Source organism: Sinocyclocheilus anshuiensis, unplaced genomic scaffold (assembly GCF_001515605.1).
Source record: "Sinocyclocheilus anshuiensis isolate Anshui unplaced genomic scaffold, SAMN03320099.WGS_v1.1 scaffold580, whole genome shotgun sequence".
NCBI lineage: Eukaryota > Metazoa > Chordata > Actinopteri > Cypriniformes > Cyprinidae > Sinocyclocheilus > Sinocyclocheilus anshuiensis.
In genome coordinates this window covers 530,243-541,930 of record NW_015554099.1, presented here as the reverse complement: position 1 = coordinate 541,930, position 11,688 = coordinate 530,243, and the positions used below count along the sequence as shown (strand labels likewise).

Here is an 11,688-nt window from a genome sequence, read left to right as displayed (position 1 = left end):
TGTTTGCTAAATGAAGCCAACTAACATTATTCATATTATTATTATTATTATTACTATTATTTTGTTTCTGTACCCAATATTAAAAAAAAAAACAAATGCTTTGAAAATACAGGTATCGGTATCGGCGAGTGCCAAAAATGAAATCGATAGCATCGATAGCATACATACAGTAGTGGTGGAATAAATTGTTAAAGTGTAGGCCTGTTTAAACTCTTATATATGCTATATATGCGTTATATATTGCAGTGCTCTCTTGGCAGGTCTTCCAGCCACTTCTATCAAACCTCTACAATTAATCCAAAATGCGCTGCAAGATTAATCTTTAATGAGCCTAAATTCATTACTTCAGAGTTATCTGCCCTCTAGAAGCTTGCGTTCTGCAAGTGAACGTCGCTTTATTGTGCCATCCCAAAGAAACGACAAAAAAAAAAAAACTAACACTAGCTTTCTATTTTTTCTATTCTATCTACTTGTTTTTCTTTGTGTGTGTGTGTGTATATATATCTCTTGCTACGTGTACTGCGTTAGGCTAACCGTAGTCTCGCGTAGCCAGACCTCCAGACTGACGGCTGAAGGTCTGGAATCCATGGCAGCTTTCATTGGCCAGAGCGCACCCATGAGGCCGTTTGACCGACATGTCAAACAACCAATCACAGTTCGTTTCGTTTCAGCGTCACGCTTCGGGGCGTGGAAATGTCGCCACAATAACAGACCGGTGTGTAAAACTGTCGGACATATTTTAAAGATTATGTGCCGCGAACTTTAAATATTTCACATACTTTTGAAAATCCAGCGTTTAGTTGATCCTGATAAGCGCTCGTTGTCACAGTTGTAAACACGACGGCTTTCTTCTTTCGTGAGGGGCTTTGGCGCCACGCATCTTTGTTTCCAGGCGGAACATTAAAGAACGCGACACACACGTCTCACGGAAATCCTGTATAATTCAACCAATCCGATGACGACTTCGAAACTCCTGAAGTGTTTCCACTTTTGTGTGCCGTATGCATCAGACGTTCAGCCAACAGTCCGTGGGCGTGACATCTGAGGCTAAGACTAGGCTAACCGAGACTTGCCATTTGCACTTACATATTGTTGCTCTTTTGTTAGTTTTGATTGCTTCCAATTTCCTCATTTGTAAGTCGCTTTGGATAAAAGCATCTGCTAAATGACTAAATGTAAATAAATACACAATATATAGCATCAAAACCCACTTCAAACCAAAGTATTTTTGTCCAACCTGTTATCATTTTGTCCAACCTTTTCAGCTTTAAGTATTATCATTCCATAATGTCAGAGAAAAAAAACAATTCAGTGTCAATTAAACTTTATTGGAGTATTAGTAATGTAGCCTACTGCCTAAAAAAGTAAACAAAACATCGTGTGTACATTTGTATTAGGAAACAGGAAAAAAGAAACAAGTTTTCAAATAGACAAAAGGACACATTTTCTAAGATGATATTTTTAATGTATGAGCATTGTTTTTTTTTTTGCTTTAAGTCTTTTGAAATTATTGTTAATTTGTCTCTTCCTGAACATTTTGGCCTTACATTTCTTAGATTTTGTTCATGAACACTTAAATGTATTTGCCTGAGCTTTGCCAAAATTATTTTTCAAAATGTTTTACATCTATCATGACATTTTCTGCAGACTCAATTTTAACGCAATCACAGACTTTTGTGCCATTCCTGGAAACAGTTTCTGTTCAACTGAAGACACAAGTGAACGTCACAAGCCTGGCATTTCCAAGGTGTCTGTTGCTTCTTTCCATGCACTGCTTTGCAATGCACACAGATCCGGCGACCAACAGTAGCAATTCTTCTGACGTTTGAAGTCAGCTCAGCTCCTGGAATTGGCACATGGTCTGTGCTAAACTGTTTTGGTGCTGCTTTCTGTGACACGCCACAGAGCTCTGTAATAAGCTCTTCCATGAACTGATCGTGAGTCATGTTGCCGTGCAGCTCTTTGTGCAATATGAAAGCATTAGTGGCAGCAATGTCCAAGAAGTGTAGGAAGATTTTTCTGTACCACTTCATGGTTTTGTGCTGCGCAGCGTAGTATTGCAACAGCTGATCAGACAGGTCAACACCCCCCATGTGCTGGTTGTATGCAGTCACAGGTGCAGGACACGGTAAAATCTTCGTCTTCCATGTATGTTGTGCTTTGATTTTCCTTTGCACGCGCTCTCCTGTATAGGCAGCATGGATGGTGGAACAAACAGACACCTCTTGCGTGTCCATCCACTTCACACACACAAGAGGCCCATCCCGAATCCACCTGATGGATCCCCTGCTGGAGTTTCTGCTCAGTGAATTAGCTGCAGTCTTCGGGAAGTCCTTCCTCTGGTCTCTGTACGTCCCACAAGCACCAACCTTCAGAGCAAACAAGTCTGTGAAGAGCTTTGGACTTGTGTAGAAATCATCCATGTACACATGATACCCAGAGCCCAAAACTTTACGGTCCAGGAGAGACATCACAGCATCATACGAAAGCCCACGGTCTGTGGGAAAGCTATTCTTGCCCGTGTAGACAGAGAAGTCCACAGTATATCCATTTGAGGAGTCTGAAAGGACAAAAAACTTGAAGCCCAACTTTGTCGGCTTGACTTTTGTGCGCCGTGTCATTCCTGTATTTGCTCTGCATGCCACCAATCTCTCCTTCACAGCTACATTTCTTCTGGGATGATAGAAGGCTTTGCACGCAAGACGAATAGTGTCCATGAGGGGTTTGATCCTGAACAGACGGTCATGTTGGGCTGTGCCCCTCTTTCTGTCGTTTTCCTTGTCTGCGTCTGGGTGACTCATGTGCACATTCCATGAAATGGTGCGGTATCTGTCCCGTGGCATAACTGTGGCGGGGAAAGGCAGAGAGAAAAGGCTGTCCTGCCGCCAGTAGTCAGCGATGGAGCTCATCTTCACCGCGGCCATGTAGAATACGAGTCCGATGTAGCGGTACAGCTCATCAACACCGACATCTCTCCATCTGTACTTGCGGCCCTTTGCAATTGCCCTGGCAGCCTGAGCATTTGTGTTGTGGCACAGCTTTGCCACGGCGCTCTCTGTGAAAAACAGTTTGAAAAGACTCATGGGAGAGTGCGAGTCAGCAGCAGACAACAGCGGTCCAGGTTCCCGAGCAGGCAGGAATCTCAGAGTCTGTGCAACCCGGTCAACATCAGTCTCTGCTTTCCACGAAAGAGTCCCGGCTCTCTTTGCAGCAGGCATCTGGTCGCTGTCATTCTCACATCTGTTTAAAAAAATCAATAATTAAAAAGTGAGCATGGTGACAACAGGAACATTAAAAGAAGCAATTTACAAACGTGTATACTTTACATTATGTAAGCATTTCTATATCTGACAGTATACAAGCGAAATTAAACTGTAAGAGGTAAAAATGGCGGGTAAATGCCCACTTACTCTTTAAGTTTCATAGAAAAGTGCAAATAGTTTGTAAACATTGATTGTCCAAGGTAACAGCATGCATAAGTGATGGGCAATTAATGGATATATAGGCCTATCGAGACGCGCTTTATGTCTGTTGATGGGGCATCAATATCCATATGTAAAGCACTTTCAAAACATTTGCACCTAAGCAGATATTTACAAACACAATTCGGTTCCGCTGAAGAGGCAGTCAACACGAATCAAGTTAACCAAAACTAGACCGAATGGGCTAAACATTCATTTTATCGTATGTTACATTACAGAACGTTCACATGGTTACAACGTTTTATAAAACCGTTCAATATAATGAAGAAAAAAGGACAATGCATTTCAGTCAAGCTAACTAACTGATTTCAGTCTGGCAATAGGTCTTAAACAGCTTTATGATCATGCCCTAACTAATAATAAGAAATATGCGGCTCTAATAACTAATCGAAGTTAGAATAAATGACTTACTCATTAGAAATTGTGTCCTCCGCAGCATCAAATCGCTCCTCGAAATGCAGGAGTTCATCATCAAAGTCTTCCTCTTCTTCTGAGGAAAAAGTACATTCTTCTTCGCTGTCTGTGGTCGTCTGGAGAGCTTCCTCGAGTGCCATCGTGATTAAAAAGTCAACAAAACTGAAATGTGCTGCCAGTTTTATAGTACTGAGGGGCGTTACCCATGTATGGCTGCATCAGATCATTACCATATGAATAGAGCGCTCTTCGTGCAGGGCAGGCAGATCAGCGTTAAAACATTACAGCCAGGGTGCGAACTACGGGAGAGCTAGGGGCAGCTCGGCTCCCTTAAAGGGGTCATATGATGCTGCTAAAAAGAACAGTATTTTGTGTAATGAAATGTGTTTATGCGGTTTAAGGTTAAAAAAACACATTATTTTCCACATACTGTACATTATTGTTTCTTCTCTATGCCCCGCCTTTATGAAACACGTCGATTTTTACAAAGCTCATCGGTCTGAAAAGCGAGGTGTGCTGTGATTGGCCAGCTATCCAGTGCGTTGTGATTGGCCGAATAGCTCAAGCGTGTGACGGAAATGTTACGCCCCTCACCATACTGTGGTGCCGTGTCCGGCCGGAGCGACGAGACAAAAACATTAAAACCCATTATAAACGAGGCATTTGTTGCATCCAGTGGGGACATAATTACGGATTATAATGACTTGTACTGTATTTTTACGCGTTGCATCGCGCCGCGTAAACATAAAACCATGTCTGCATTTGTGATCGGAGAAATGACAAACAACAAGCGCTAGTCTACACTGCCCAAAACTCACGTTTGAATCGTCAGTGGCAAATTCTTTAAATATAAAAAACTGTACTTACAGTCTGTGAGTCAGAACAGCCGGCATTGTAGTCTACTCTCCCAGGATCAGGAAACAGTCCTCCATAAAATGTGCTGCACACATCTGAATATTTGGGTTGAACTGTTCTGGAACAGTGTTGTAAATACAACTTAACCACTGATTTCTAGTCGTGACCTCGTTTGGAAGACCAAACAAAATAGTTTCACTTTCACAGCGAAACAGCATTTTTGTATGTAATGGAAAAGTGATTATATTTCGTTTAGTTTTTTTTTATAAAGTAAATTTAGAAAAACGTTTGGAACATTTTTTGTTCGTTAATATGTAAGTTGTTTTTTTTAAGTAACGGCCAGCGGCAGACAGTGAATTGATCATAGCCTATATGTTTGATCAATTTAGCCTTCTCAAATCATCACAACTTGCCTAAAATAAAATCTCTATATAAAACAGTTCAAGCATATCACAATGTTAGTTTAAGTGTTTAACCTAGGTAAATGTGCTGTGCTGTTAAACGCATATCCAATGGTTTGTGCGGAGAGTTGAAGCTAAAGCGCGCTCAGCAGCACATGGAGGCGCTAGCGCTATCACTTGCATTTTTTCTAGCAGTGGAAACAACTTAATACGCAGTCATTTTTGCTCATAAAGGTAATTTCTTGCGCTTGAAACACGATTTACACCTTTACAAAGCTTCTGTTGCGCATGCAAATTTAATTTACGCTTACAGTCTTATGTACACTTCCACAACTCTTACCCTGCGTATGCAAATCTTTTTGACGTCATTCTACCTTCATAATTCTACCTTCATACAAACGCTGCTGTCGGGCTTGAACAGGAGCGCGTCACAATGCTGAACCTAAACTCCGCGAATTGCCTCACAGACATGATAAAAAAATATATAGAAAGCTTTAAATTACTACTTTAAAACGAAATAATTCAAATCGGAAATAGAAACTCTTTCATTATGTAATCCCTGCATTTCTCTCTAAGGGCACATCCAATGAGGAGATGGCAAAAAAAAAAAATTAATCACCAACTTGATGGATATCTAAAATATAAAAATAAGGAAAAGCCTAAAACAGGCCCGATTATAATTTGCGTTTTATTTTATAATTCCGTACAATTAAAAAAATAAAACACAAATTATAATGGCATATATATAAAACTTTGTCCTATAATTGTTTAGTTGCTTATATTTTCTTATTTGTATGTTGTTCTGTTCTGAATACCTTCAAATTTAAAGGATTTGCTTCAACGCAATTTTGTCTGAAATGTAAAGGATTTGCTGCAACGCAATTTTGTCTGATATGTGAATTATTTATTAGCCTATTTTTTTTACCCATGCAGCAAATGCTTTAAAAACCGCTTTAAAATTACTTTATTGCATTCCAGACGCTTTTATAGTACTTTTCCTTATACATTTTACGGGTAGCTTGAATGTAAACATTGTCATAACTTCGTTGTATTCCCATTTGTAAAATAGCCAACAAATGAATTGTTGTAGGCCAACCCGATCTCATGAAAGTGCGTAGTATAGCACGATTTTCTGCTTCTATTTGGCATAATATTTCTATGCAGAAATTGACTTTGGCATGCAAAAAAACGGATAAATTCATAATTAATGGCATAGCTGGTTCAGTCGACAGAACAGGACACACAGGCCTTTTTACTTTTACTTCACTACATTCCAAAGCATAAGATCGTACTTTTTACTTCACTACATTTCATAAAACATATAGTTACTCCTTATAATATACCACGTGCTCTGACACGCAGAAGCGGTGTCTGATTCATTCACAAACTGATTCTTTTCAATTAACCTTTTAAATCGGTTGGCAAATCGCACCAAACGATTCATTCACAAATTTGAATGAACTGATTGCAGCTGTTCTCGAGTCGACAACTCACTGATTTAAATGAACCATTTAGTGCGAGTTTTCGGTGAACTGAATTCACAAGTAAGAACCGGGAGATAGTGTGAGCGCATGCGCGACTGATGCTGCTAAATGTAAGTTACTAATGTCGAATTTTAGGATTAATTAGTGTAACTGAAAATCATATTTAGGTCAAAACTGTCAGTTGTTTGTGAACTAAATCTGCTGTAAATGGTGATCTATTTCAGCCCACTGAAATGCTTGAATACAGACACATCAACATCAGTGTCTCTGTTTTAGGTCAAAAAAACCCCCGAAACATTAAAATAACAATCGAGTACTTTTGTTCTTTCACTCGAGTAAAATTGAAAAAGGAGTACTTTTACATTTACTGGAGTAATATTTTATTCTGTACTTTTACTCAAGTACTTGATTTGTGTTCTTCGTCCACCACTGCTGTTCTTGTCATGAGCATCAAGGTGTGGAGGCAAATTCCACTCATGTTTAGTACAAGTTAACTCAAGATTCGTAGAAACAATGTAAACGTTGGAGGCCGTTGATCTGCGCGCGAAGTCCTTGAAATATGTAAGATTTAAAAGTAGCATTTTAATTTAAGTGTATTCAACCGTTCTCTGTAATCACTTTTCACAGTAGCGCTAATTCTCTTGCCGGTGTGTCGCCGAAGCCTGAGCCGGTGATGGGCTGCTGTTCGCGGGGGACACGGCCGGCCCTGGCCAATTTGCTGCCCTAGGCAAGATTTTACCTGGTGCCCCTTGCCTCACATTAACATTAGTGAATGTATTAACTAACCTGAACTAACAATGAACAATACATTTGTAACAGCATTTATTATTTTTGTTCATGTTAGTTATTGAAAATTAATCTCATTTTAAATTGTTTCCAGTGAAACTATAAAAATATATGTGCTGCCTAAGTCACATTATAAATCAAACACAAACAGCAAGAATAATGATATCTGGTATTCCTGCACAAAACTGTATTCATTTGAACACTTCTCTACTGTTTAATCTTCAAAATAAATTTGAAAAGTGTTCGATTTCCAGTAGATGGCAGCAATGTTCTACGAACTAAACTATAGCCCTTTCTAACGTTATCACCGCGAATTAAACTGAGAAACGTACATTGTAAAAAATACAATAAATCCCCATGCTACACAACTATAGCATAAACATATTATTGAAACGTATTATCATGTTACACGAAAACTGTAAGTGTACAACGAGGCTAAATGCGCCCGGGGTAAAAGGCGCCTTTGATATTATTTTCCTCTAAACCACTAGATGGCAGAAAAACATTCCAAAACATCCGCTTTTCAAGATGCACGTGTATATTTGTCTGATCCTTGACGCGATCGCGCGCAGCAGCACGAAGTTGATTTTGTGCTTACTTGATCTAATATTTTATGTTTTTTTAAAATGTTGTAGATGTAAGTAGCAAATTAGAATCGCTAAAAATTAATGCATATATTTTGAGACAAATGTCTTCTTCATGATTTTCAGTTTTGTTTAAGATAATTAAAGCAACAGTTTTTAAATAACGAAAGAATATGTAACAGCGCCCGCTGTTGGGGCTAAAGGCGCACAGTAATTAACATAATAATTAATAGACGGCTGACTTTTCCATTTGTTGACATGACACGGTTAGATTCAGATGGTAAATATCATATATTATGTTGGGTGTCCATATTAGAGATATTCACCATGTTTAGAATGAAAGCATCATATTTAAAAACATGATACAAAAATTAATACTTTTATTTTTCAAAATAAGCAGAAAATAGTACAAACGTTGCTAAAGTGATTGTTTTTAACAAGTATTAACTTAGACATTATAAAAATAAAAAAAGCATTATTTTAGCTGAAGTATTTGTATCAATACTGTGTACCCCGTGTGTGGGGTAAAAGGCCCCTCTTGCCACCTCATACATTTATACGATTTTTAAACAAAATAAACAACTTGAATGATTTATTTTCACACAAAATCTGTTGCTCCATTAATGTTCAATACAACGTATGTATTTTTTCTGCAATTATACATTTTAGGCGCAGTGAATAGCACATTTTTTCTTAAGGTGGGCCTTTAGCCCCGTTGTACCCTACGATTATGTTACAAAATTTCAGATCTCTGGAACTCCAGGCATTGTTATTACCCTATTTTAAACTTTTATACTAGGCTTTCTAGACTAGGCCAACATAAAGTTTGTTTACAAATGTTTACCTCATCTGGTTTATTGATATGATCATTATCATTCACTACATCACAATAGCTCTGTCTTTGTCCCGTTTTTTCTTCTTCTTCTTCTCTTCTTTTTTTCTTCTTCCCTGGGCACCAGAGGGCTTCAGTCTTTTTGACATAGTGATAATTTATTAGTGAACATCTATCACAATCGGCAAAATAACCCAGCATTTTTAGAGTTTCAAATGATCAAATTATGTCTTACTCGTATCCTTATGACCAAAAATGACAGAATATATAATATAGGCTACGGATATTAATCACAGCGAGGAAAATTGTATATATATATTTTTTTCCTCGCTGTGATTAATATCCGTGATCGTACCTGCGAGCCTCTCTCGCTCACACATTTCATTTATAACATTTCATATGTTGTTTATAACGAATGCCGTTATAATTTGTTTTATTTTATACATTTTTAAATATAATTTTGTATTCAAATTTAGCTAAATTATATTTTTTATCTTATTCTGTTCTGAAGGATTGCTGACAACTTATAGGTTATTAAATTATAATTTTTTTCTTCTCTCAGCGCAGTTTGACTGATATGCGTAACATAATTTTTCATCCATGCAGCGTTAGGCTCACAGGCCTATGTGAATTGCGTGTGCTTGCACCATTAGGCTACATCGAACGATCACAATAAGCCCACATAGGCTAGACCATCCCCTCAAAAGAAATCAGGACAGAAGTGGACAGAAGAGACGGATTAAAGCACCAGGTGTGAACGGGTGTAAATGGGAGCGCCTAAGGGGCTACAGAGCAGACGTGTCTATTCAGCCCGCAGAAATAACAATATACTTTGTGTATTATCTCACATTATGTGAGCATGTATATATCTGGCAGTATACAAGCTACATTAAACTATAAGATGTAAAATGACGGGTAAACCGAGTTGAAAACTGAAAGATGCTTGTGTGCCGCCCTTGTATGATGTGCACGTGAAGGCATTTTCCTAGAAAAGTGCAAATAGTTTGTAAACATTGATTGTCCAAGGTAACAGCATGCATAAGTGATGGGCAATTAATGGATATATAGGCCTATCGAGACGCGCTTTATGTCTGTTGATGGGGCATCAATATCCATATGTAAAGCACTTTCAAAACATTTGCACCTAAGCAGATATTTACAAACACAATTCGGTTCCGCTGAAGAGGCAGTCAACACGAATCAAGTTAACCAAAACTAGACCTTTGGGATCGGCTATATGGTATGTTACATTATAGAACGTTCACATGGTTACGTTAGACAGCTCGATAATGAAGACAAAAGTTAGTGGATTTTTCCACTCTTAATAATTCGTTTAAAGTTAAATGGATTAAGACATTTTTAAACAACCCCACATCCTGTTGGAATTTTATTCCAAATTAATTCAGCTGGAGGTTTACATTTTTTGTTGCGCTGCAACTTTGACATCTCTAAAATACATTTAACTTTATCTAGTTTTCATAAACAGGCTTTAATAAGTTGGTCACTTAGGCTATATATAATTATAATTGTTCTCTACATAGCTATTTTATTTGGAACAATAAAAATATTAGAAAAAAAAATCTTTCTTTTTTTCACAATTGGTTTGATAAAAATGGTGTCCTTTTTACTTATGAACAATTTATGCAAGAATTCTCTTTTCCAGTCGCCCCAAGAGAATATGTCATTGTGTTGTTGCAATTCATGATTGTATTATACCTTTATTCAAGTCTGGCCCTAAAGGTTCTTTAGTCTCTCCTCTATTTGACAACACTAACTTATTTGTTGACCAAAGTCTGCTCAATACCATGTCAAACAAAGACATTCATTCAATTATTAATAGATCTCAGATGTCTTTACCTGCTTGTGTGAGTTTTTGGAATAACATTTAGTGCTATAGAATGGGAAGAGTTTTGGCTTCTTCGACAAAAATTCTTCTTATCTAATAAAGTTGTTGAAGTCTCTATCAAAATAATCCATAATTGCTATCGGGTAAATTACAAACTTGCTAAATTTAACAATAGAATTTCCCCCAATTGCTCCTATTTTTTATTGCGCTGCAACTTTGACATCTCTAAAATACCTTTAAATTGATCTTGTTTTCATAAACAGGCTTTAATAAGTTGGTCACTTATACATAATTATCATTTTTCACCACATAGCTACTTTATTTGGAATAATAAAAATATTAGATATAAAAATAAATATTTTTTTTCACAATTGGTTTGATAAAAATATACTTTTAGTCAGTCAACTTTTAGATGATCGTGGTGTCCTTTTTACTTATGAACAATTTATGCAAGAATTTTCTTTTCCAGTCCCCCCAAGAGAATATGCCATTGTGTTTGGTGCAATTCCCAATTGTATTATACCTTTAGTAAACTCTGGCCCTAAAGGTTCGTTAGACTCTCCTCTTTTTGATAACACTAACTTATTTGTTGACCAAAGTCTTCTCAATACCATGTCAAACAAAGACATTCGTTCAATTATTAATAGATCTCAGATTTCTTTACCTGCTTGTGTGAGTTTTTGGAATAACATATTTAGTGATATAGAATGGGAAGAGTTTTGGCTTCTTCGACAAAAATTCTTCTTATCTAATAAAGTTGTTGAAGTCTCTATCAAAATTATCCATAATTGTTATCCGGTAAATTACAAACTTGCTAAATTTAACAATAGTATTTCCCCAAATTGCTCCTTTTGCCTTCAGTCTGAAGAAACAATCAATCATTTATTTTGGGACTTATTGTAAAGTGTTCTGGGTTGCGGGAAAAAAAACATATAATATATACAGTATCTCACAGAAGTGAGTACACCCCTCACATTTTTGTAAATATTTTATTATATCTTTTC

The 11,688-nt window shown here is 37.3% G+C and overlaps 1 protein-coding gene across 1 annotated transcript; it reads right to left on the bottom strand.

Moving 5' to 3' along the window:
* Nucleotides 1–1,658: 1,658 nt before the first annotated feature.
* LOC107669550 (piggyBac transposable element-derived protein 4-like) lies at nucleotides 1,659–4,036 on the bottom strand. The gene is made up of 2 exons (XM_016461829.1): nucleotides 3,894–4,036; nucleotides 1,659–3,240 (listed from the first exon to the last, which is right to left on the bottom strand). The coding sequence occupies exons 1-2, from the start codon at nucleotides 4,034–4,036 to the stop codon at nucleotides 1,665–1,667; spliced, it is 1,719 nt and encodes a 572-aa protein (XP_016317315.1). The 3' UTR covers nucleotides 1,659–1,664.
* Between the last annotated feature and the right edge of the window lie 7,652 nt (nucleotides 4,037–11,688).